The 26943-nt window shown below is 57.3% G+C and overlaps 1 protein-coding gene across 1 annotated transcript in view; it reads left to right on the top strand.

Moving 5' to 3' along the window:
• LOC147084790 (beta-2-glycoprotein 1-like) overlaps positions 1 to 26068 on the top strand; it is a 53887-nt gene extending 27819 nt beyond the window's left edge. The window contains exons 3-5 of the mRNA XM_085979506.1: positions 10002 to 10181; positions 23608 to 23805; positions 25691 to 26068. Of these exons, the coding sequence (XP_085835632.1) occupies positions 10052 to 10181; positions 23608 to 23805; positions 25691 to 25800 (438 nt within the window). The 5' untranslated portion in view covers positions 10002 to 10051 and the 3' untranslated portion in view covers positions 25801 to 26068. The remainder of the gene's footprint in view (positions 1 to 10001; positions 10182 to 23607; positions 23806 to 25690) is intronic.
• The last annotated feature ends 875 nt before the right edge of the window (positions 26069 to 26943 follow it).

Raw genomic sequence — 26943 nt, 5'->3', positions numbered from 1 at the left:
TGGGGCAGCATATTCCATGGACCTACCACCCTCTGAGTGAAGTAGTTCCTCCTCATCTCAGTCTTGAAAGAGCAGCCCCTTATTCTAAGACTATGCCCCCTAGTTCTAGTTTCACCCATCATCGGGAACATCCTCCCCGCATCCACCCGATCCAACCCCTTCACAATCTTATATGTTTCAATAAGATCGCCTCTCATTCTAATAAGTAATAATAATAATCAACTTTTATTGTCATTGTTAGTGCACAAGTGCAGTCCAACGAAATGTAGGCTTGCGGCTCCCGAGAGTGTACATTTAGATTAAGACATTTAAACATTCAACATTCATTTGGCTTGTGATACATAAACGTAACCATAATAAAGTTCATTGGCAGACGTGCAGGCTTTCGAGTTTATTTGTGGAGTTCAGTAGGATGACAGCCCTGGGAAAGAAGCTGTTCCTAAATCTGGTCGTACGGGTGCGAATGCATCTGTAGCGTCTCCCAGATGGCAGGAGGGCGAACAGACTGTGGCTGGGGTGGGTAGGGTCTTTGATGATGGACCGTGACCTCCGTAAACAGCGTTTCTGGTAGATGAGGGGTGACCTAATAGAGGTCTTTCAAGTGATGAAAGGTTTTGATAAGAGTGGGTAGAGAGAGAATGTTTCCACTTGTGGGGAGGGGCATAACTAGAGGCCATCAATATAAGATAGTCACCAAGAAACCCAATCGGGAATTCAGGAGAAACTTCTTCACCCAGAGAGTGGTGAGAATGTGGAACTTGCTACCACAGGGAGTGGTTGAGGCCAATAGCGTAGATGCATTTAACGGGAGGCTGGATAAGCAGATGAGGGAGAAGGGAATAGAGGGTTATTGAGATAGGGTTAGATGGGGAACGATGGGAGGAGGCTCGAGTGGAGCGTAAACACCAGCATGGACTGGATGGGCCGAATGGCCTGTTTCTGCGCCTTATATTCTATGTAATTCAGTTTTTATTTTCTACGGTCATAGTCATAGGCCTAGAAATTCACGGGGCGCCAGCCTTGCCAGGGCGCCGGAAGTAGCGCCCCGGAAGAAGTCGCGGCCGCCCGCCGCAAATTCAGTTTGCGCGCCGCTACTCGAGGCGCCCCGCATATCCTCTTGGGGCGCTGCAACTGAACGTCGCGGCACAACATGCCGCAGCGCCACACGCTGCGGCACGGCGCGCTGCGGTACAGCAGGCCTTCCTCCCCTTCTTAAAGGGGAGGGGCCTGCTGCAGCGCGATCAAAGATCGCGAGTGCTGGCAAAAGAGCCCGGCACCGAGGAGAGGTGATGGCAGGCGGCCAGCAAAAAAAATGGCCGCCCCGCACCTCAGCGCCTCTACCGCCGCAGGTAGGCCCCCCTCAACCGGTCGCAAGTTGCGACCGGCGTTAAAGCAGGGGGTGCTACCAAATTTGGCGATCGGGGCGGTAGCGGGACGCTGCACACACCGATGACGTCATCGGTGGCGGCGCAGCGCTAACGGCTAGCACCGCCATTAGCGTCCCGCTAAATTTCGCGGGAGGCGTGGCCAGTGGCGCTACAGCCACTGCCTGCCTCTTTAGGCGCTAACAAGTGGCGCTACTCACCCAATTTCTCCCCCGTAGGGTCATAGAGTTATACCGCACAGAGAGAGGCCCTTCGGCCCGTCGTGTCCGCGCCAGCCATCAAGCCCTGTCTATTCTAATCCCATTTTCCAGCACTTGGTCCGTAGCCTTGTATGCTATGGCGTTTCAAGTGCTCATCTAAATGCTTCTTGAATGTTGTGAGGGTTCCTGCCTCTACCACCCTTTCAGGCAGTGAGTTCCAGATTCCAACCACCCTCTGGGTGAAAAAGTTTTTCCTCAAATCCCCTCTAAACCTCCTGCCCCTTACCTTGAAACTATGCCCCCTGATTATTGACCCCTCTGCTAAGGGGAAAAGTTCCTTTCTATCTACCCTATCTATGCCCCTCATAACATTGTACACCTCAATCAGGTCCCTCCCTCAGCCTTCTCTGCTCCAAGGAAAACAACCCCAGCCTGTCCAGTCTCTCTTCATAGCTGAAGCGCTCCAGCCCAGGTAACACCCTGGTGAATCTCCTCTGCACCCTCTCCAATGCAATCACATCCTTCCTATACGGCACAGAAGGAGGCCATTCGGCCCATCGAGTCGGTGCCGGCTCTCTGTAGAACAATCCAGTCAGTCCCATTCCCCCGCTCTATCCCCGTAGCCCTGCAAGTTTATTTCCCTCAAGTGCCTATCCAGCCTCCCCTTGAAAACATCGAGTGTCTCCGCTTCCACCACTTCCGTCGGCAGCGAGTTCCAGGTCCTCACCACTCGCTGCGTTAAAAAGTTTTTCCTCACATCCCCCCTGTATCTCTTGCCCAGAACCTTAAATCTGTGTCCCCTAGTCCTTGTACAATCAACTAGTGGGAGCAGCCTTTCCCCGTCTAGCCTATCCAAACCCGTCATAATCTTGTACACCTCGATCAAATCGCCCCTCAACCTCCTTTGCTCGAATGAAAACAAATCCCGCTTCTCCAACCTGTCCTTGTAGCTAAGATCCCCCATCCCCGGAATTATTCTGGTAAATCTCCTCCGCACCCTCGCAAGGGCCTTCACATCCTTCCTAAAGTGTGGTGACCAGAACTGGACGCAATACGCCAGTTGTGGCCTAACCAGCGCTTTATAAAGGTTCAGCATAACTTCTCTACTTTTGTACTCAATACCTCTATTTATGAAGCCCTAGATCCCATATGCTTCGCTAACCGCTCTCTCAATATGTCCCGCCACCTTCAGGGACTGATGCACATTAACTAGTGGGGTATCGCAGAGATTGGTCCTTGGACCCCAGCTATTCACAATATATATTAATGATCTGGACGAGGGAACTAGATGCAATATCTCCAAGTTTGCAGACGACACAAAGCTGGGTGGGCGTGTGTGCTGTGAGGAGGATGCCGAGAAACTCCAGTATGATTTGGACAGGTTGGGTGATTGGGCAGATGCAATATAACGTGGATAAATGCGAGGTTATCCACTTTGGTGTCAAAAACAGGAAGGCAGATTATTATCTGAATGGCAATAGATTGGGAGAAGGGGAAGTGCAACGGGAACCTGGGTGTCCTTGTGCACCAGTCGCTGAAAGTAAGCATGCAGGTGCAGCAGGCGGTTAAGAAGGCAAATGGTATGTTGGCCTTCGTAGCGAGAGGGTTTCAGTACAGGAACAAGGATGTCTTGCTGCAGTTGTACAGGGCCTTGGTGAGACCACACCTTGAGTATTGTGTGCAGTTTTGGTCGCCTTATCTGAGGAAGGATGTTCTTGCCATGGAAGGAGTGCAGCGAAGATTCACCAGACTGATACCTGGGATGGCAGGAATGACGTATGAGGAGAGATTGGGTCGCTTGGGCTTATACTCGCTGGGGTTTAGAAGAATGAGAGGGGATCTCATTGAAACTTATAAAATTCTAACAGGACTAGACAGACTAGATGCAGGAAGGATGTTCCCGATGGCGGGGGAGTCCAGAACCAGGGGTCACAGTCTAAGGATAAGGGGTAAGCCATTTAGGACTGAGATGAGGAGAAATTTATTCACCCAGAGAGTGGTGAACCTGTGGAATTCTCTACCACAGAAGGCAGTGGAGGCCAATTCATTAAATATATTCAAGAAGGAGTTGGATATATTTCTTAAGGCTAAAGGGATCAAGGGGTATGGGGAGAAGGCAGGGACAGGGTACTGAATTTGGATGATCAGCCATGATCTCATTGAATGGCGGAGCAGGCTCGAGGGACCGAATGGCCGACTCCTGCTCCCATCTTCTATGTTTCTATGGCTGGGGAGTCTCGAACCAGGGGTCACAGTCTCAGGATAAGGGGTCGGCCATTGAGGACTGAGATGAGGAGAAATTTCTTCACTCTTCACGATAAAGAAAGAGAGACTTGCATTTCTATAGCGCCTTTCACGACCACCAGACGTCTCAAAGCGCTTTGCAGCCAATGAAGTACTTTGTGAAGTGTGGCCACTGTTGTAATGTAGGAAACGCGGCAGCCAATTTGCGCACAGCAAGCTCCCGCAAACAGCAATGTGGTAATGACCGGATCATCTGTTTTAGTGATGTTGGTTGAGGGATAAATATTGGCCCCAGGACACCGGGGAGAACTCCCGCCCCCGCCCCTGCTCTTCTTCGAAATAGTGGCCGTGGGATCTTTTACGTCCACCTGAGAGGGCAGACGGGGCCCCGGTTTAATGTCTCATCCCGAAAGACGGCACCTCCGACAGTGCGGCACTCCCTCAGTACTGGCACCGGGGAGTGTGGGCCTGGATTATGGGGCTCGAGTCCTAGAGTATATACATCTACCTCCGACAGTGCAGCGGCTCCCTCAGTACTGGCACCGGGGAGTGTGGGCCTGGATTATGTGTCTCGAGTCCTAGAGTATATACATCTACCTCCGACAGTGCAGCGCTCCCTCAGTACTGGCACCGGGGAGTGTGGGCCTGGGTTATGGGGCTCGAGTCCTAGAGTATATACATCTACCTCCGACAGTGCAGCGCTCCCTCAGTACTGGCACCGGGGAGTGTGGGCCTGGATTATGGGGCTCGAGTTCCCGAGTATATACATCTACCTCCGACAGTGCAGCGCTCCCTCAGTACTGGCACCGGGGAGTGTGGGCCTGGATTATGGGGCTCGAGTCCTAGAGTATATACATCTACCTCCGACAGTGCAGCTCTCCCTCAGTACTAGCACTGGGGAGTGTGGGCCTGGATTATGGAGCTCGAGTCCTAGAGTATATACATCTACCTCCAACAGTGCAGCGCTCCCTCAGTACTGGCACCGGGGAGTGTGGGCCTGGATTATGTGTCTCGAGTCCTAGAGTATATACATCTACCTCCGACAGTGCAGCTCTCCCTCAGTACTAGCACTGGGGAGTGTGGGCCTGGATTATGGAGCTCGAGTCCTAGAGTATATACATCTACCTCCAACAGTGCAGCGCTCCCTCAGTACTGGCACCGGGGAGTGTGGGCCTGGACTATGGGGCTCGAGTCCTAGAGTATATACATCTACCTCCGACAGTGCAGCGCTCCCTCAGTACTGGCACCGGGGAGTGTGGGCCTGGATTATGGAGCTCGAGTCCTAGAGTATATACATCTACCTCCGACAGTGCAGAGCTCCCTCAGTACTGGCACCGGGGAGTGTGGGCCTGGATTATGGAGCTCGAGTCCCAGAGTATATACATCTACCTCCAACAGTGCAGCACTCCCTCAGTACTGGCACTGGGGAGTGTGGGCCTGGATTATGGAGCTCGAGTCCTAGAGTATATACATCTACCTCCGACAGTGCAGCACTCCCTCAATACTGGCACCGGGGTGTGTGGGCCTGGATTATGGGGCTCGAGTCCCAGAGTATATACATCTACCTCCGACAGTGCAGCGCTCCCTCAGTACTGGCACCGGGGAGTGTGGGCCTGGATTATGGAGCTCGAGTCCTAGAGTATATACATCTACCTCCGACAGTGCAGAGCTCCCTCAGTACTGGCACCGGGGAGTGTGGGCCTGGATTATGGGGCTCGAGTCCTAGAGTATATACATCTACCTCTGACAGTGCAGCGCTCCCTCAGTACTGGCACCGGGGAGTGTGGGCCTGGATTATGGAGCTCGAGTCCCAGAGTATATACATCTACCTCCAACAGTGCAGCACTCCCTCAGTACTGGCACTGGGGAGTGTGGGCCTGGATTATGGAGCTCGAGTCCTAGAGTATATACATCTACCTCCGACAGTGCAGCACTCCCTCAGTACTGGCACCGGGGAGTGTGGGCCTGGATTATGGGGCTCGAGTCCTAGAGTATATACATCTGCCTCCGACAGTACAGCGCTCCCTCAGTACTGGCACCGGGGAGTGTGGGCCTGGATTATGGAGCTCGAGTCCTAGAGTATATACATCTACCTCCGACAGTGCAGCGCTCCCTCAGTACTGGCACCGGGGAGTGTGGGCCTGGATTATGGGGCTCGAGTCCTAGAGTATATACATCTACCTCCGACAGTGCAGCGCTCCCTCAGTACTGGCACCGGGGAGTGTGGGCCTGGATTATAGAGCTCGAGTCCTAGAGTATATACATCTACCTCCGACAGTGCAGCGCTCCCTCAGTACTGGCACCGGGGAGTGTGGGCCTGGATTATGGGGCTCCAGTCCTAGAGTATATACATCTACCTCCGACAGTGCAGCACTCCCTCAGTACTGGCACCAGGGAGTGTGGGCCTGGATTATGGGGCTCGAGTCCTAGAGTATATACATCTACCTCCGACAGTGCAGCGCTCCCTCAGCACTGGCACCGGGGAGTGTGGGTGGGCCTGGATTATGGGGCTCAAGTCCCAGAGTATATACATCTACCTCCGACCGTGCAGCGCTCCCTCAGTATTGGCACCGGGGAGTGTGGGCCTGGATTATGGGGCTCGAGTCCTAGAGTATATACATCTACCTCCGACAGTGCAGTGCTCCCTCAGTACTGGCACCGGGGAGTGTGGGCCTGGATTATGGGGCTTGAGTCCTAGAGTATATACATCTACCTCCGACAGTGCAGCGCTCCCTCAGTACTGGCACCGGGGAGTGTGGGCCTGGATTATGGGGCTCGTGTCCTAGAGTATATACATCTACCTCCGACAGTGCAGCACTCCCTCAGTACGGGCACCGGGGAGTTTGGGCCTGGATTATGGGGCTCGAGTCCCAGAGTATATGCATCTACCTCCGACAGTGCAGCGCTCCCTCAGTACTGGCACCGGGGAGTGTGGGCCTGGATTATAGAGCTCGAGTCCTAGAGTATATACATCTACCTCCGACAGTGCAGCGCTCCCTCAGTACTGGCACCGGGGAGTGTGGGCCTGGATTATGGGGCTCGAGTCCTAGAGTATATACATCTACCTCCGACAGTGCAGCGCTCCCTCAGTACTGGCACCGGGGAGTGTGGGCCTGGATTATGGGGCTCGTGTCCTAGAGTATATACATCTACCTCCGACAGTGCAGTGCTCCCTCAGTACTGGCACCGGGGAGTTTGGGCCTGGATTATGGGGCTCGAGTCCTAGAGTATATACATCTACCTTCGACAGTGCAGCGCTCCCTCAGTACTGGCACCGGGGAGTGTGGGCCTGGATTATGGGGCTCGAGTCCTAGAGTATATACATCTACCTCCGACAGTGCAGCGCTCCCTCAGTACTGGCACCGGGGAGTGTGGGCCTGGATTATAGAGCTCGAGTCCTAGAGTATATACATCTACCTCCGACAGTGCAGCGCTCCCTCAGTACTGGCACCGGGGAGTGTGGGCCTGGATTATGGGGCTCCAGTCCTAGAGTATATACATCTACCTCCGACAGTGCAGCACTCCCTCAGTACTGGCACCAGGGAGTGTGGGCCTGGATTATGGGGCTCGAGTCCTAGAGTATATACATCTACCTCCGACAGTGCAGCGCTCCCTCAGCACTGGCACCGGGGAGTGTGGGTGGGCCTGGATTATGGGGCTCAAGTCCCAGAGTATATACATCTACCTCCGACCGTGCAGCGCTCCCTCAGTATTGGCACCGGGGAGTGTGGGCCTGGATTATGGGGCTCGAGTCCTAGAGTATATACATCTACCTCCGACAGTGCAGTGCTCCCTCAGTACTGGCACCGGGGAGTGTGGGCCTGGATTATGGGGCTTGAGTCCTAGAGTATATACATCTACCTCCGACAGTGCAGCGCTCCCTCAGTACTGGCACCGGGGAGTGTGGGCCTGGATTATGGGGCTCGTGTCCTAGAGTATATACATCTACCTCCGACAGTGCAGCACTCCCTCAGTACGGGCACCGGGGAGTTTGGGCCTGGATTATGGGGCTCGAGTCCCAGAGTATATGCATCTACCTCCGACAGTGCAGCGCTCCCTCAGTACTGGCACCGGGGAGTGTGGGCCTGGATTATAGAGCTCGAGTCCTAGAGTATATACATCTACCTCAGACAGTGCAGCGCTCCCTCAGTACTGGCACCGGGGAGTGTGGGCCTGGATTATGGGGCTCGAGTCCTAGAGTATATGCATCTACCTCCGACAGTGCAGCGCTCCCTCAGTACTGGCACCGGGGAGTGTGGGCCTGGATTATGGGGCTCGAGTCCTAGAGTATATACATCTACCTCCGACAGTGCAGCGCTCCCTCAGTACTGGCACCGGGGAGTGTGGGCCTGGATTATGGGGCTCGTGTCCTAGAGTATATACATCTACCTCCGACAGTGCAGTGCTCCCTCAGTACTGGCACCGGGGAGTTTGGGCCTGGATTATGGGGCTCGAGTCCTAGAGTATATACATCTACCTTCGACAGTGCAGCGCTCCCTCAGTACTGGCACCGGGGAGTGTGGGCCTGGATTATGGGGCTCGAGTCCTAGAGTATATACATCTACTTCCGACAGTGCAGCGCTCCCTCATTACTGGCACCGGGGAGTGTGGGCCTGGATTATGGAGCTCGAGTCCTAGAGTATATACATCTACCTCCGACAGTGCAGCGCTCCCTCAGCAATGGAGTGTCAGCCTAGATTTTTGGGGTCAAGTCCCATGGAGTGGGGACTTGAACCCACAAGCTTCTGACTCAGAGGCGAGAGTGCTACCCACTGAGACACAGGCTGACACAAGAGGGGAGTTCAGAGGGAGGGAGGGAGGGAGGGAGGAAGGAAGGAAGGATTGAAGGAAAGAAGGAAACACAAAAACAGAAAAATAGGAGCAGGAGTCGGCCATTCGGCCTATCGAGCCTGCTCCGCCATTCAATATGATCCTGGCTGATCCTCTATCTCAATCCCATATTCCCGCTCTCTCCCCATACCCCTTGATGCCTTTTGTGTCTAGAAATCTATCCATCTCCTTCTTAAATATATTCAGTGACTTGTCCTCCACAGCCTTCTGTGGTGGAGAATTCCACAGGTTCACCACCCTCTGAGTGAAGAAATTTCTCCTCCTCTCAGTCCTAAATGTCCTACCCCGTATCCTGAGACTGTGACCCCTCGTTCTAGACCCCCCAGCCAGGGGAAACATCCTCCCCGCATCCAGTCTGTCCAGCCCTGTCAGAATTTTATACGTTTCAATGAGATCCCCTCTCATTCTTCTAAACTCCAGTGATTACAGGCCTAGTCGACCCAATCTCTCCTCATACGACAGTCCTGCCATCCCAGGAATCAGTCTGGTGAACCTTCGCTGCACTCCCTCTACGGCAAGTATATCCTTTCTTAGGTAAGGAGACCAAAACTGCACACAGTGCTCCAGGTGTGGTCTCACCAAGGCCCTGTACAACTGTAGTAAGGAAGGAAAGAAGGAAGGAAGGAAAGGTTGGCTAAGAGAGAAAGAGACAGCGAAGGAAAGAAAGAAAGAAAGAAAGAGAGAGAGACAGAGAGAGAGAGAGAGACAGAGAGAGAGAGAGAGACAGAGAGAGAGAGAGAGAGAGAGAGAGACAGAGAGAGAGAGACAGAGAGAGAGAGAGAGAGACAGAGAGAGAGACAGCGAGAGAGAGAGACAGAGACAGAGAGAGAGAGAGAGAGAGAGAGAGACAGAGGGAGAGAGACAGAGAGAGACAGAGAGAGAGAGACACACAGAGAGAGAGACAGAGAGAGAGAGACAGAGAGCGAGAGAGAGAGAGAGAGAGACAGAGAGCGAGAGAGACAGAGAGAGAGAGAGACAGAGAGAGAGAGAGAGAGACAGAGAGAGAGAGAGACAGAGAGAGAGAGAGAGACAGAGAGAGAGAGAGACAGAGAGAGACAGAGAGAGAGAGAATGGGAGAGGGAGAGAGAGAGAGAGAGACAGAGAGAGAGAGAGAGAGACACAGAGAGGGAAAGGAGACGAGAGAGACAGAGAGAGACAGAGAGAGGGAAAGGAGACGAGAGAGAGCCGTGGCTGGTGCCCGTGTGTGTCGAGCGATGAAGGGCACCCAGCGAGACGCTGAGAGAGGTAATGGGACGGAGGGAGAGGTCTACTGGGGCTGCTCGGTCCCGATCTAACTCTGTCCGTTCCTGCTCCCCCCCAGCGCGATACTGTCAGCCCCCGAAGGAGATTGAGAACGGGGTGCTGGTGGCGATGGAGAAGGGTCGGTACCGAGTGGACGAGATCATCTACTACCTCTGCAAGAAAGGCTTCTTCCTCGACGGTTCCAACGCGGTGACCTGCACCGTGAACGCCGTCTGGTCCGCAAGACCTGTGTGCCAAGGTGAAAGCTGGTCCTCAAAAACCCATCAACAACCTGCATTTATATAGCGCCTTTAACGTAGTAAAACGTCCCTGGGCGCTTCACAGGAGCGATTATCAAACAAAATCTGACCCCGAGCCACATAAGGAGATATTAGGACAGGTGACCAAAAGCTGGGTCAAAGACGTCAGTTTTAAGGAGCGTCTTAAAGGAGGAGAGAGAGGCGGAGGGGTTTAGGGAGGGAATTCCAGAGCTCAGGGCCCAGGCAGCTGAAGGCACGGCCACCAATGGTGGAGCGATGGAAATCGGGGATGCTCAAGAGGGCAGAATTGGAGGAGCGCAGAGATCTCGGAGGGTTGTAGGAGCTGGAGGAGGTTACAGAGATAGGGAGGGGGGCGAGGGGCCATGGAGGGATTTGAGGAGGATGAGAATTGTAGGGCTGGAGGAGGTTACAGAGATAGGGACGGGGTGAGGGCCATGGGGGGGATCTGAACAGGAGGATGAGAATTGTAGGGCTAGAGGAGGTTACAGAGATAGGGAGGGGGAGAGGGGCCATGGAGGGATTTGAACAGGAGGATGAGAATTGTAGGGGCTGGAGGAGGTTACAGAGATAGGGAGGGGGCGAGGGCCATGGAGGGATTTGAGGAGGATGAGAATTGTAGGGCTGGAGGAGGTTACAGAGATAGGGAGGGGGCGAGGGCCATGGAGAGATTTGAACAGGAGGATGAGAATTGTAGGGGCTGGAGGAGGTTACAGAGATAGGGAGGGGATGAGGGCCATGGAGGGATTTGAACAGGAGGATGAGAATTGTAGGGCTGGAGGAGGTTACAGAGATAGGGAGGGGGCGAGGGCCATGGAGGGATTTGAACAGGAGGATGAGAATTGTAGGGGCTGGAGGAGGTTACAGAGATAGGGAGGGGGCGAGGGGCCATGGAGGGATTTGAACAGGAGGATGAGAATTGTAGGGGCTGGAGGAGGTTACAGAGATAGGGAGGGGGCGAGGGGCCATGGAGGGATTTGAACAGGAGGATGAGAATTGTAGGGGCTGGAGGAGGTTACAGAGATAGGGAGGGGGCGAGGGCCATGGAGGGATTTGAACAGGAGGATGAGAATTGTAGGGGCTGGAGGAGGTTACAGAGATAGGGAGGGGGCGAGGGGCCATGGTGGGATTTGAACAGGAGGATGAGAATTGTAAGGCTGGAGGAGGTTACAGAGATAGGGAGGGGGGCGAGGGCCATGGAGGGATTTGAACAGGAGGATGAGAATTGTAGGGCTGGAGGAGGTTACAGAGATAGGGAGGGGGCGAGGGGCCATGGAGGGATTTGAACAGGAGGATGAGAATTGTAGGGGCTGGAGGAGGTTACAGAGATAGGGAGGGGGCGAGGGGCCATGGTGGGATTTGAACAGGAGGATGAGAATTGTAGGGGCTGGAGGAGGTTACAGAGATAGGGAGGGGGCGAAGGCCATGGAGGGATTTGAACAGGAGGATGAGAATTGTAGGGGCTGGAGGAGGTTACAGAGATAGGGAGTGGGGTGAGAGGCCATGGAGGGATTTGAACAGGAGGATGAGAATTTTGAAATCGAGGTGTTGCCGGATCGGGAGCCAGTGTAGGTCAGCGAGCACAGGGGGTGATGGGTGAACGGGACTCGGTGCGAGTTAGGACACGGGCAGTCGAGTTTTGGATGACCTCAAGTTTACGTAGGGTGGAATGTGGGAGGCCAGCCTGGAGTGCGTTGGAATAGTTGAGTCTGGAGGTAACAAAGGCAGGGATGAGGGTTTCAGCAGCGGATGAGCTGAGGCGGGGCGGAGACGGGCGAGATTACGGAGGTGGAAGTAGACGGGCTTGGAAATGGAGTGGAGATGTGGTCGGAAGCTCATTTCCGGGTCAAATATGACACCAAGGTTGCGTAGAGTGTGGTTCAGCCTCAGACAGATGTTAGGGAGAGGGATGGAGTCAGTGGCTCGGGAACGGAGTTGGTGGCGGGGAGCGAAAACAATGGCTTCGGTCGTCCCGATATTTAATCAGAGGAAATTTCTGTTCATCCAGAACTGGATGTCGGACAAGCGGTCTCACAATTGAGAGACCGTGGAGGGAAGTTTTGCTACAGCTATACAAAGCCCTGGTTCGTAGAATCATAGAGTGATACAACACAGAAGGAGGCCATTCGGCCCATCGTGCCTGTGCCAGCTCTTTGGTCGAGCTCTCCAATTAGTCCCACTCCCCACTCGCTCGTTCCCCACAGCCCTGTAAAATTTTCCCCTTCAAGTATTTCTCCAATTCCCCTTTAGAAAGTTACTATTGAATCTGCTTCCACCGCCCTTTCAGTCAGCGCGTTCCAGATCACAACAACTCGCTGCGTAAAGAAATGTTTCCTCATCTCCCCTCTGGTTCTTTTGCTGATTATCTTCAATCTGTGTCCTCTGGTTACCGACCCTCCTGCCACTGGAAACAGTTTCTCCTTATTTACTCCATCAAAACCCTTCATGATTTTGAACACCTCTATCAAATCTCCCCTTAACCTTCTCTGCTCCAAGGAGAACAACCCCAGCTTCTCCAGTCTCTCCACATCACTGAAGTCCCTCATCCCTGGTACCATTCTGGTCAATCTCCCCTTAACCTTCTCTGCTCTAAGGAGAACAACCCCAGCTTCTCCAGTCTCTCCACATCACTGAAGTCCCTCATCCCTGGTACCATTCTGGTCAATCTCCCTTTAACCTTCTCTGCTCCAAGGAGAACAATCCCAGCTTCTCCAGTCTCTCCACATCACTGAAGTCCCTCATCCCCGGTACCATTCTGGTCAATCTCCCCTTAACCTTCTCTGCTCTAAGGAGAACAACCCCAGCTTCTCCAGTCTCTCCACATCACTGAAGTCCCTCATCCCTGGTACCATTCTGGTCAATCTCTCCTTAACCATCTCTGCTCCAAGGAGAACAATCCCAGCTTCTCCAGTCTCTCCACATCACTGAAGTCCCTCATCCCTGGTACCATTCTGGTCAATCTCTCCTTAACCTTCTCTGCTCTAAGGAGAACAACCCCAGCTTCTCCAGTCTCTCCACATCACTGAAGTCCCTCATCCCTGGTACCATTCTGGTCAATCTCCCCTTAACCTTCTCTGCTCCAAGGAGAACAACCCCAGCTTCTCCAGTCTCTCCACATCACTGAAGTCCCTCATCCCTGGTACCATTCTGGTCAATCTCCCCTTAACCTTCTCTGCTCTAAGGAGAACAATCCCAGCTTCTCCACATCACTGAAGTCCCTCATCCCTGGTACCATTCTGGTCAATCTCCTCTTAACCTTCTCTGCTCTAAGGAGAACAACCCCAGCTTCTCCAATCTCTCCACATCACTGAAGTCCCTCATCCCTGGTACCATTCTGGTCAATCTCCCCTGAACCTTCTCTGCTCTAAGGAGAACAATCCCAGCTTCTCCCGTCTCTCCACATCACTGAAGTCCATCATCCCTGGTCCCATTCTGGTCAATCTCCCCTTAACCTTCTCTGCTCTAAGGAGAACAACCCCAGCTTCTCCAGTCTCTCCACATCACTGAAGTCCCTCATCCCTGGTACCATTCTGGTCAATCTCCCCTTAACCTTCTCTGCTCTAAGGAGAAGAATCCCAGCTTCTCCAGTCTCTCCACATCACTGAAGTCCCTCACCCCTGGTAACATTCTGATACCCATTGACCCTCACCCACAGGGACCGAGAGGCTCCCGTCTCCCTCAGTACCCACTGACGCTCACCCAGAGGGACCAAGAGACTCCCGTCTCCATCAGTACCCACTGACCCTCGCCCACAGGGACCGAGAGTCTCCCGTCTCCCTCAGTGCCCACTGACTCTCACCAACAGGGACCGAGAGGCTCCTGTCTCCCTCAGTATCCACTGACCCTCGCCCACAGGGACCGAGAGGCTCCTGTCTCCCTCAGTGCCAGCTGACTCTCACCCACAGGGACCGAGAGGCTCCTGTTTCCCTCAGTGCCCACACTGACCCTCGCCCACAGGAACCGAGAGGCTCCTGTCTCCCTCAGTGCCCACACTGACCCTCGCCCACAGGGACCAAGAGGCTCCTATCTCCCTCAGTACCCACACTGACCCTCGCCCACAGGGACCGAGAGGCTCCTGTCTCCCTCGGTACCCACTGACCCTCAACCACAGGGACCAAGAGGCTCCTGTCTCCCTCAGTGCCCACTGACCCTCACCCACAGGGACTGAGAGGCTCCTGTCTCCCTCAGTGCTCACTGACCCTCACCCACAGGGACCGAGAGGCTCCTGTCTCCCTCAGTGCCCACTGACCCTCACCCACAGGGACCGAGAGGCTCCTGTTTCCCTCAATGCCCACACTGACCCTCGCCCACAGGAACCGAGAGGCTCCTGTCTCCCTCAGTGCCCACACTGACCCTCGCCCACAGGGACCGAGAGGCTCCTGTCTCCCTCAGTACCCACACTGTCCCTCGCCCACAGGGACCGAGAGGCTCCTGTCTCCCTCAGTGCCCACACTGACCCTCGCCCACAGGGACCGAGAGGCTCATGTCTCCCTCAGTACCCACACTGACCCTTGCCCACAGGGACCGAGAGGTCCCTGTCTCCCTCAGTACCCACACTGACCCTCGCCGGACCGAGAGGCTCCTGTCTCCCTCAGTGCCCACTGACCCTCACCCACAGGGACCGAGAGGCTCCTGTCTCCCTCAGTGCCCACTGACCCTCACCCACAGGGACCGAGAGGCTCCTGTCACCCTCAGTACACACTGACCCTCACCCACAGGGACCAAGAGGCTCCTGTCTCCCTCAGTACCCACACTGACCCTCGCCCACAGGGACCGAGAGGCTCCTGTCTCCCTCAGTGCCCACTGACCCTCACCCACAGGGACCGAGAGGCTCCTGTCTCCCTCAGTGCCCACTGACCCTCACCCACAGGGACCGAGAGGCTCCTGTCACCCTCAGTACACACTGACCCTCACCCACAGGGACCAAGAGGCTCCTGTCTCCCTCAGTACCCACACTGACCCCCACCCACAGGGACCGAGAGGCTCCCGTCTCCCTCAGTACCCACTGACCCCCACCCACAGGGACTGAGAGGCTCCTGTCTCCCTCAGTGCCCACTGACTCTCACCCACAGGGACCGAGAGGCTCCTGTCTCCCTCAGTACCCACTGACCCTCACCCACAGGGACCGAGAGGCTCCTGTCTCCCTCAGGACCCACACTGACCCTCGCCGGACCGAGAGGCTCCTGTCTCCCTCAGTACCCACTGACCCTCACCCACAGGGACCGAGAGGCTCCTGTCTCCCTCAGTACACACTGACCCTCACCCACAGGGACCGAGAGGCTCCTGTCTCCCTCAGTACCCACTGACTCTCACCCACAGGGACCGAGAGGCTCCTGTCTCCCTCAGTACCCACTGACTCTCACCCACAGGGACCGAGAGGCTCCTGTCTCCCTCAGTACACACTGACCCTCACCCACAGGGACCGAGAGGCTCCTGTCTCCCTCAGTACCCACTGACCCTCACCCACAGGGACCGAGAGGCTCCTGTCTCCCTCAGTACCCACCCTGACCCTCACCCACAGGGACCGAGAGGCTCCTGTCTCCCTCAGTATCCACTGACCCTCGCCGGACCGAGAGGCTCCTGTCTCCCTCAGTGCCCACTGACCCTCACCCACAGGGACCGAGAGGCTCCTGTCTCCCTCAGTACCCACACTGACCCTCGCCGGACCGAGAGACTCCTGTCTCCCTCAGTGCCCACTGACCCTCACCCACAGGGACCGAGAGGCTCCTGTCTCCCTCAGTACCCACTGACCCTCGCCCACAGGGACCGAGAGGCTCCTGTCTCCCTCAGTATTAACTGACCCTCACCCACAGGGACCGAGAGGCTCCTGTCTCCCTCAGTACCCACTGACTCTCACCCACAGGGACCGAGAGGCTCCTGTCTCCCTCAGTACCCACTGACCCTCACCCACAGGGACCGAGAGGCTCCTGTCTCCCTCAGTCCCCACTGACCCTCACCCACAGGGACCGAGAGGCTCCTGTCTCCCTCAGTACCCACTGACCCTCACCCACAGGGACCGAGAGGCTCCTGTCTCCCTCAGTACCCACTGACCCTCACCCACAGGGGCCGAGAGGCTCCTGTCTCCCTCAGTACCCACTGACTCTCACCCACAGGGACCAAGAGGCTCCTGTCTCCCTCAGTACCCACTGACCCTCACCCACAGGGACTGAGAGGCTCCTGTCTCCCTCAGTGCTCACTGACCCTCACCCACAGGAAACAAGAGGCTCCTGTCTCCCTCAGTACCCACTGACCCTCACCCACAGGGACCGAGAGGCTCCTGTCTCCCTCAGTACCCACACTGACCTTGCCCACAGGGACCGAGAGGCTCCTGTCTTCCTCAGTACCCACACTGACCCTCGCCGGACCGAGAGGCTCCTGTCTCCCTCAGTACCCCCACTGACCCTCACCCACAGGGGGCCGAGAGGCTCCTGTCTCCCTCAGTACCCACTGACTCTCACCCACAGGACCGAGAGGCTCCTGTCTCCCTCAGTACCCACTGACCCTCACCCACAGGGGCCGAGAGACTCCTGTCTCCCTCAGTACCCACACTGACCCTCACCCACGGGGCCGAGAGGCTCCTGTCTCCCTCAGTACCCACTGACCCTCACCCACAGGGACCGAGAGGCTCCTGTCTCCCTCAGTACCCACTGACTCTCACCCACAGGGACCGAGAGGCTCCTGTCTCCCTCAGTACCCACTGACCCTCACCCACAGGGGCCGAGAGGCTCCTGTCTCCCTCAGTACCCACTGACTCTCACCCACAGGGACCAAGAGGCTCCTGTCTCCTCAGTGCCCACTGACCCTCACCCACAGGGACTGAGAGGCTCCTGTCTCCCTCAGTACCCACTGACCCTCACCCACAGGGACCGAGAGGCTCCTGTCTCCATCAGTACCCACTGACTCTCACCCACAGGGACCGAGAGGCTCCTGTCTCCCTCAGTGCTCACTGACCCTCACCCACAGGAAGCAAGAGGCTCCTGTCTCCCTCAGTACCCACTGACCCTCACCCACAGGGACCGAGAGGCTCCTGTCTCCCTCAGTACCCACACTGACCCTTGCCCACAGGGACCGAGAGGCTCCTGTCTCCCTCAGTACCCACTGGACTCTCATCCACAGGGACCGAGAGGCTCCTGTCTTCCTCAGTGCCCACTGACCCTCACCCACAGGGACCGAGAGGCTCCTGTCTCCCTCAGTACCCACTGACCCTCACCCACAGGGACCGAGAGGCTCCTGTCTCCCTCAGTGCCCACTGACCCTCACCCACAGGGACCGAGAGGCTCCTGTCTCCCTCAGTACCCACTAACTCTCATCCACAGGGACCGAGAGGCTCCTGTCTTCCTCAGTGCCCACTGACCCTCACCCACAGGGACCAAGAGGCTCCTGTCTCCCTCAGTACCCACTGACCCTCACCCACAGGGACTGAGAGGCTCCTGTCTCCCTCAGTGCCCACTGACCCTCACCCACAGGGACCGAGAGGCTCCTGTCTCCCTCAGTACACACTGACCCTCACCCACAGGGACCGAGAGGCTCCTGTCTCCCTCAGTACCCACTGACCCTCACCCACAGGGACTGAGAGGCTCCTGTCTCCCTCAGTACCCACACTGACCCTCGCCGGACCGAGAGGCTCCTGTCTCCCTCAGTGCCCACTGACCCTCACCCACAGGGACTGAGAGGCTCCTGTCTCCCTCAGTGCCCACTGACCCTCACCCACAGGGACCGAGAGGATCCTGTCTCCCTCAGTACCCACACTGACCTTGCCCACAGGGACCGAGAGGTCCCTGTCTCCCTCAGTACCCACACTGACCCTCGCCGGACCGAGAGGCTCCTGTCTCCCTCAGTGCCCACTGACCCTCACCCACAGGGACCGAGAGGCTCCTGTCTCCCTCAGTGCCCACTGACCCTCACCCACAGGGACCGAGAGGCTCCTGTCACCCTCAGTACACACTGACCCTCACCCACAGGGACCAAGAGGCTCCTGTCTCCCTCAGTACCCACACTGACCCTCGCCCACAGGGACCGAGAGGCTCCTGTCTCCCTCAGTGCCCACTGACCCTCACCCACAGGGACCGAGAGGCTCCTGTCTCCCTCAGTGCCCACTGACCCTCACCCACAGGGACCGAGAGGCTCCTGTCACCCTCAGTACACACTGACCCTCACCCACAGGGACCAAGAGGCTCCTGTCTCCCTCAGTACCCACACTGACCCCCACCCACAGGGACCGAGAGGCTCCCGTCTCCCTCAGTACCCACTGACCCCCACCCACAGGGACTGAGAGGCTCCTGTCTCCCTCAGTGCCCACTGACTCTCACCCACAGGGACCGAGAGGCTCCTGTCTCCCTCAGTACCCACTGACCCTCACCCACAGGGACCGAGAGGCTCCTGTCTCCCTCAGGACCCACAGTGACCCTCGCCGGACCGAGAGGCTCCTGTCTCCCTCAGTACCCACTGACCCTCACCCACAGGGACCGAGAGGCTCCTGTCTCCCTCAGTACACACTGACCCTCACCCACAGGGACCGAGAGGCTCCTGTCTCCCTCAGTACCCACTGACTCTCACCCACAGGGACCGAGAGGCTCCTGTCTCCCTCAGTACCCACTGACTCTCACCCACAGGGACCGAGAGGCTCCTGTCTCCCTCAGTACACACTGACCCTCACCCACAGGGACCGAGAGGCTCCTGTCTCCCTCAGTACCCACTGACCCTCACCCACAGGGACCGAGAGGCTCCTGTCTCCCTCAGTACCCACCCTGACCCTCACCCACAGGGACCGAGAGGCTCCTGTCTCCCTCAGTATCCACTGACCCTCGCCGTACCGAGAGGCTCCTGTCTCCCTCAGTGCCCACTGACCCTCACCCACAGGGACCGAGAGGCTCCTGTCTCCCTCAGTACCCACACTGACCCTCGCCGGACCGAGAGGCTCCTGTCTCCCTCAGTGCCCACTGACCCTCACCCACAGGGACCGAGAGGCTCCTGTCTCCCTCAGTACCCACTGACCCTCGCCCACAGGGACCGAGAGGCTCCTGTCTCCCTCAGTATTAACTGACCCTCACCCACAGGGACCGAGAGGCTCCTGTCTCCCTCAGTACCCACTGACTCTCACCCACAGGGACCGAGAGGCTCCTGTCTCCCTCAGTACCCACTGACCCTCACCCACAGGGACCGAGAGGCTCCTGTCTCCCTCAGTCCCCACTGACCCTCACCCACAGGGACCGAGAGGCTCCTGTCTCCCTCAGTACCCACTGACCCTCACCCACAGGGGCCGAGAGGCTCCTGTCTCCCTCAGTACCCACTGACTCTCACCCACAGGGACCAAGAGGCTCCTGTCTCCCTCAGTACCCACTGACCCTCACCCACAGGGACTGAGAGGCTCCTGTCTCCCTCAGTGCTCACTGACCCTCACCCACAGGAAGCAAGAGGCTCCTGTCTCCCTCAGTACCCACTGACCCTCACCCACAGGGACCGAGAGGCTCCTGTCTCCCTCAGTACCCACACTGACCCTTGCCCACAGGGACCGAGAGGCTCCTGTCTTCCTCAGTACCCACACTGACCCTCGCCGGACCGAGAGGCTCCTGTCTCCCTCAGTACCCACTGACCCTCACCCACAGGGGCCGAGAGGCTCCTGTCTCCCTCAGTACCCACTGACTCTCACCCACAGGGACCGAGAGGCTCCTGTCTCCCTCAGTACCCACTGACCCTCACCCACAGGGGCCGAGAGACTCCTGTCTCCCTCAGTACCCACACTGACCCTCACCCACGGGGCCGAGAGGCTCCTGTCTCCCTCAGTACCCACTGACCCTCACCCACAGGGACCGAGAGGCTCCTGTCTCCCTCAGTACCCACTGACTCTCATCCACAGGGACCGAGAGGCTCCTGTCTCCCTCAGTACCCACTGACCCTCACCCACAGGGGCCGAGAGGCTCCTGTCTCCCTCAGTACCCACTGACTCTCACCCACAGGGACCAAGAGGCTCCTGTCTCCCTCAGTGCCCACTGACCCTCACCCACAGGGACTGAGAGGCTCCTGTCTCCCTCAGTACCCACTGACCCTCACCCACAGGGACCGAGAGGCTCCTGTCTCCATCAGTACCCACTGACTCTCACCCACAGGGACCGAGAGGCTCCTGTCTCCCTCAGTACCCACACTGACCCTCACCCACAGGGACCGAGAGGCTCCTGTCTCCCTCAGTACCCACTGACCCTCACCCACAGGGACCGAGAGGCTCCTGTCTCCCTCAGTACCCACACTGACCCTTGCCCACAGGGACCGAGAGGCTCCTGTCTCCCTCAGTACCCACTGACTCTCATCCACAGGGACCGAGAGGCTCCTGTCTTCCTCAGTGCCCACTAACTCTCATCCACAGGGACCGAGAGGCTCCTGTCTTCCTCAGTGCCCACTGACCCTCACCCACAGGGACCAAGAGGCTCCTGTCTCCCTCAGTACCCACTGACCCTCACCCACAGGGACTGAGAGGCTCCTGTCTCCCTCAGTGCCCACTGACCCTCACCCACAGGGACCGAGAGGCTCCTGTCTCCCTCAGTACACACTGACCCTCACCCACAGGGACCGAGAGGCTCCTGTCTCCCTCAGTACACACTGACTCTCACCCACAGGGACTGAGAGGCTCCTGTCTCCCTCAGTACCCACACTGACCCTCACCCACAGGGACCGAGAGGCTCCTGTCTCCCTCAGTACCCACACTGACCCTCGCCGGACCGAGAGGCTCCTGTCTCCCTCAGTGCCCACTGACCCTCACCCACAGGGACTGAGAGGCTCCTGTCTCCCTCAGTGCCCACTGACCCTCACCCACAGGGACCGAGAGGATCCTGTCTCCCTCAGTACCCACTGACCCTCACCCACAGGGACCGAGAGGCTCCTGTCTCCCTCAGTACCCACTGACCCTCGCCCACAGGGACCGAGAGGCTCCTGTCTCCCTCAGTACCCACTGACCCTCGCCCACAGGGACCGAGAGGCTCCTGTCTCCCTCAGTACCCACTGACTCTCACCCACAGGGACCGAGAGGCTCCTGTCTCCCTCAGTACCCACTGACCCTCACCCACAGGGACCGAGAGGCTCCTGTCTCCCTCAGTACCCACTGACTCTCACCCACAGGGACCGAGAGGCTCCTGTCTCCCTCAGTACCCACTGACTCTCACCCACAGGGACCGAGAGGCTCCTGTCTCCCTCAGTACCCACTGACTCTCACCCACAGGGACCGAGAGGCTCCTGTCTCCCTCAGTACCCACTGACCCTCACCAACAGGGACCGAGAGGCTCCTGTCTCCCTCAGTACCCACTGACTCTCACCCAAAGGGACCGAGAGGCTCCTGTCTCCCTCAGTACCCAGTGACCCTCACCCACAGGGACCGAGAGGCTCCTGTCTCCCTCAGTACACACTGACCCTCACCCAAAGGGACCGAGAGGCTCCTGTCTCCCTCAGTACCCACTGACCCTCACCCACAGGGACCGAGAGGCTCCTGTCTCCCTCAGTACCCACTGACTCTCACCCACAGGGACCGAGAGGCTCCTGTCACCCTCAGTACCCACACTGACCCTCGCCCACAGGGACCGAGAGGCTCCTGTCTCCCTCAGTACCCACTGACCCTCACCCACAGGGACTGAGAGGCTCCTGTCTCCCTCAGTACCCACACTGACCCTCACCCACAGGGACCGAGAGGCTCCTGTCTCCCTCAGTACCCACTGACCCTCACCCACAGGGACTGAGAGGCTCCTGTCTCCCTCAGTACCCACACTGACCCTTGCCCACAGGGACCGAGAGGCTCCTGTCTCCCTCAGTACCCACACTGACCCTCGCCGGACCGAGAGGCTCCTGTCTCCCTCAGTGCCCACTGACCCTCACCCACAGGGACCGAGAGGCTCCTGTCTCCCTCAGTACCCACTGACCCTCGCCCACAGGGACCGAGAGTCTCCTGTCTCCCTCAGTACCCACTGACTCTCACCCACAGGGACCGAGAGGCTCCTGTCTCCCTCAGTACACACTGACCCTCACCCACAGGGACAGAGAGGCTCCTGTCTCCCTCAGTACCCACTGACCCTCGCCCACAGGGACCGAGAGGCTCCTGTCTCCCTCAGTACCCACTGACTCTCATCCACAGGGACCGAGAGGCTCCTGTCTCCCTCAGTACCCACTGACCCTCACCCACAGGGGCCGAGAGGCTCCTGTCTCCCTCAGTACCCACTGACTCTCACCCACAGGGACCAAGAGGCTCCTGTCTCCCTCAGTGCCCACTGACCCTCACCCACAGGGACTGAGAGGCTCCTGTCTCCCTCAGTACCCACTGACCCTCACCCACAGGGACCGAGAGGCTCCTGTCTCCATCAGTACCCACTGACTCTCACCCACAGGGACCGAGAGGCTCCTGTCTCCCTCAGTACCCACACTGACCCTCACCCACAGGGACCGAGAGGCTCCTGTCTCCCTCAGTACCCACTGACCCTCACCCACAGGGACCGAGAGGCTCCTGTCTCCCTCAGTACCCACACTGAACCTTGCCCACAGGGACCGAGAGGCTCCTGTCTCCCTCAGTACCCACTGACTCTCATCCACAGGGACCGAGAGGCTCCTGTCTTCCTCAGTGCCCACTGACCCTCACCCACAGGGACCAAGAGGCTCCTGTCTCCCTCAGTACCCACTGACCCTCACCCACAGGGACTGAGAGGCTCCTGTCTCCCTCAGTGCCCACTGACCCTCACCCACAGGGACCGAGAGGCTCCTGTCTCCCTCAGTACACACTGACCCTCACCCACAGGGACCGAGAGGCTCCTGTCTCCCTCAGTACACACTGACTCTCACCCACAGGGACTGAGAGGCTCCTGTCTCCCTCAGTACCCACACTGACCCTCACCCACAGGGACCGAGAGGCTCCTGTCTCCCTCAGTACCCACACTGACCCTCGCCGGACCGAGAGGCTCCTGTCTCCCTCAGTGCCCACTGACCCTCACCCACAGGGACTGAGAGGCTCCTGTCTCCCTCAGTGCCCACTGACCCTCACCCACAGGGACCGAGAGGATCCTGTCTCCCTCAGTACCCACTGACCCTCACCCACAGGGACCGAGAGGCTCCTGTCTCCCTCAGTACCCACTGACCCTCGCCCACAGGGACCGAGAGGCTCCTGTCTCACTCAGTACCCACTGACCCTCGCCCACAGGGACCGAGAGGCTCCTGTCTCCCTCAGTACCCACTGACCCTCCCCCACAGGGACCGAGAGGCTCCTGTCTCCCTCAGTACCCACTGACTCTCACCCACAGGGACCGAGAGGCTCCTGTCTCCCTCAGTGCCCACTGACCCTCACCCACAGGGACCGAGAGGCTCCTGTCTCCCTCAGTACACACTGACCCTCACCCCCCGGGCTCCTGTCTCGAGACTACCAGTATTATTCTCTCTCCATAGCTGCGTGCAAAGATATTCCGCAGAGGAGTCGTGTCTTGTACAAGGGTCAGCAGCTGTGGCTGTCTTCAATCCCTGGGGGTACACTCATGCACGGCGATGAAGTCTTCTTCTACTGCCTGGACGAGACCAAGCTTTGCAGTTACAGGGAGCGGAGTCAATGTTTGAATGGACACCTTCACATCCCAGCCTGTTACAAAGGTAATACTCATTCTCCTTTCTTCAATTCGTTCCTGGGATGTGGCCGGCATTTGTGTGCACTTTTGGTCGCCTTATCTGAGGAAGGATGTCTTGCTGCAGTTGTACAGGGCCTTGGTGAGACCACACCTTGAGTATTGCGTGCAGTTTTGGTCGCCTTATCTGAGGAAGGATGTTCTTGCCATGGAGGGAGTGCAGCGAAGATTCACCAGGCTGATACCTGGGATGGCAGGAATGACGTATGAGGAGAGATTGGGTCGATTGGGCTTGTACTCGCTGGAGTTTAGAAGAATGAGAGGGGATCTCATTGAAACTTATAAAATTCTAACAGGACTAGACAGACTAGATGCAGGAAGGATGTTCCCGATGGTCGGGGGAGTCCAGAACCAGGGGTCACAGTCTAAGGATAAGGGGTAAACATTTAGGACAGAGATGAGGAGGAATTTCTTCACCCAGAGAGTGTTGAACCTGTGGAATTCTCTACCACAGAAGGCAGTGGAGGCCAATTCATTAAATATATTCAAGAAGGAGTTGGATATATTTCTTAAGGCTAAAGGGATCAAGGGATATGGGGAGAAGGCAGGGACAGGGTACTGAATTTGGATGATCAGCCATGATCTCATTGAATGGCGGAGCAGGCTCGAGGGGCCGAATGGCCTACTCCTGCTCCTATCTTCTATGTTTCTATGTATCTATATTTATCGCCCATCCCCTAGTTACCCTCGAGAAGGTGGTGGTGAGCCGCCTTCTTGAACCGCTGCAGTCCGTGTGGTGAAGGTACTCCCACCCTAGTTACCCTCGAGAAGGTGGTGGTGAGCCGCCTTCTTGAACCGCTGCAGTCCGTGTGGTGAAGGTACTCCCACAGCGCCGTTAGGGAGGGAGTTCCAGGATTTGGACCCAGCGACGACGAAGGAACGGCCGACAGATTTCCAAGTCAGGATGGTGTGTGTGACTTGGAGGTGGAACTTAGAAACATAGAAACATAGAAGATAGGAGCAGGAGTTGGCCATTCGGCCCCTCGAGCCTGCTCCGCCATTCAATGAGATCATGGCCGATCATCCAAATTCAGTACCCTGTCCCTGCCTTCTCCCCATATCCCTTGATCCCTTTAGCCTTAAGAAATATATCTAACTCCTTCTTGAATATATTTAATGAATTGGCCTCAACTGCCTTCTGTGGTAGAGAATTCCACAGGTTCACCACTCTCTGGGTGAAGAAATTCCTCCTCATCTCTGTCCTAAATGGCTTACCCCTTATCCTTAGACTGTGACCCCTGGTTCTGGACTCCCCGACCATCGGGAACATCCTTCCTGCATCTAGTCCTGTCAGAATTTTATAAGTTTCAATGAGATCCCCTCTCATTCTTCTAAACTCCAGCGAGTATAAGCCCAATCGACCCCAATCTCTCCTCATACGTCATTCCTGCCATCCCAGGTATCAGTCTGGTGAATCTTCGCTGCACTCCCTCCATGGCAAGAACATCCTTCCTCAGATAAGAACCTGGACGTGGTGGTGTTCCCATGCGCCTGCTGCCCTTGTCCTTCGAGATGGTAGAGGTCACGGGTTTGGGAGGTGCTGTCGAAAGGATTCTCCATTTCGAGTCTAATTTCCCCTCTCCTCCTGCGCGCTGACCCCTCGCTGGAGAGGTCAGGGGTCTCCCCACGGACGCCGACCCCTCACTGGTATCTCACCTCAGTTAAGTACCGGGTCCCGCAGGGCGAGAGGGACCAGTGTGCGGTCCACTGCCCCCACACCGAATCAGAGAGAGGAGCCATTCGGCCCCTCCATCTCGGGGCTGGATTTGACCCTCATGGTCACAGGGGGGGGTGAGATGTTAATCCTTGACCCTGTGATGATAAGCCCTGTGTGTGTCTTTACCGTCCCACAGAGCCAACCTGGGTGCGATTCACCCTATTCCCTTGGAAGATCGCCTCGGAAATACAAGCCTGCAGTCAGGAAGAGCAGCAGGTCGAGAATTCAGCCACCACCAGATTCTGATTCACTCCTACATCCAATCCCTTCGATTCCGTCATTGCCTCTGAGCCGAAAGAGTCTGGCATGGACGTCTTTCCAACAAAGCGTTCCCGCCAAACGGACCAACGTGAAGGGTGAAATCGCATCGATCTACCAGAGCTTCATCAAGTAGTCATATCCCTGAACCCCACCTACCCACCTTCTCCCCATATCCCCAACCCCACCTACCCACCTTCTCCCCTTATCCCCAACCCCACCTACCCACCTTCTCCCCATATCCCTCAACCCCACCTACCCACCTCTCCCCATATCCCCAACCCCACCTACCCACCTTCTCCCCATCTCCCCCAACCCCACCTACCCACCTCTCCCCATAGCCCCAACCCCACCTACCCACCTCTCCCCATATCCCTCAACCCCACCTACCCACCTCCCCCATATCCCCCAACCCCACCTACCCACCTCTCCCATATCCCCAAACCCCACCTACCCACCTTCTCCCATATCCCCAACCCCACCTACCCACCTTCTCCCCATATCCCCCAACCCCACCTACCCACCTTCTCCCCATACCCCAACCCCACCTACCCACCTCTCCCATACCCTCAACCCCACCACCCACCTCTCCCCCATATCCCCAACCCCACCTACCCACCTTCCCCCATCCCCAAACCCCACCCCCACCTCCCCCATATCCCCAACCCCACCTACCCACCTTCCCCCATACCCCCAACCCCACTACCCACCTCTCCCCATATCCCCAACCCCACCTACCCACCTCCCCCATATCCCCCAACCCCACCTACCCACCTCTCCCCATAGCCCCAACCCCACCTACCCACCTTCTCCCATACCCCAACCCCACCTACCCACCTCTCCCCATATCCCTCAACCCCACCTACCCACCTCCCCATACCCCCACCCCACCTACCCACCTCCCCCATATCCCCAACCCCACCTACCCACCTTCCCCCATATCCCCAACCCACCTACCCACCTCTCCCCAATCCCCCAACCCCACCTACCCCACCTCCCACATACCCCCCAACCCCACCTACCCACCCCCCCATACCCCCAACCCCACCACCCACCTCCCACATATCCCCCAACCCACCTACCCACCTCTCCCCATTCCCCCCAACCCCACCACCCACCTTCCCCCATACC

Source organism: Somniosus microcephalus, unplaced genomic scaffold, assembly GCF_052327205.1.
Source record: "Somniosus microcephalus isolate GS21.2 unplaced genomic scaffold, FLI_Smic_1.0 unresolved_chr9, whole genome shotgun sequence".
NCBI lineage: Eukaryota > Metazoa > Chordata > Chondrichthyes > Squaliformes > Somniosidae > Somniosus > Somniosus microcephalus.
Note: the sequence above shows the minus strand (reverse complement) of the source record. Positions and strands in the feature narration are given on the sequence as shown.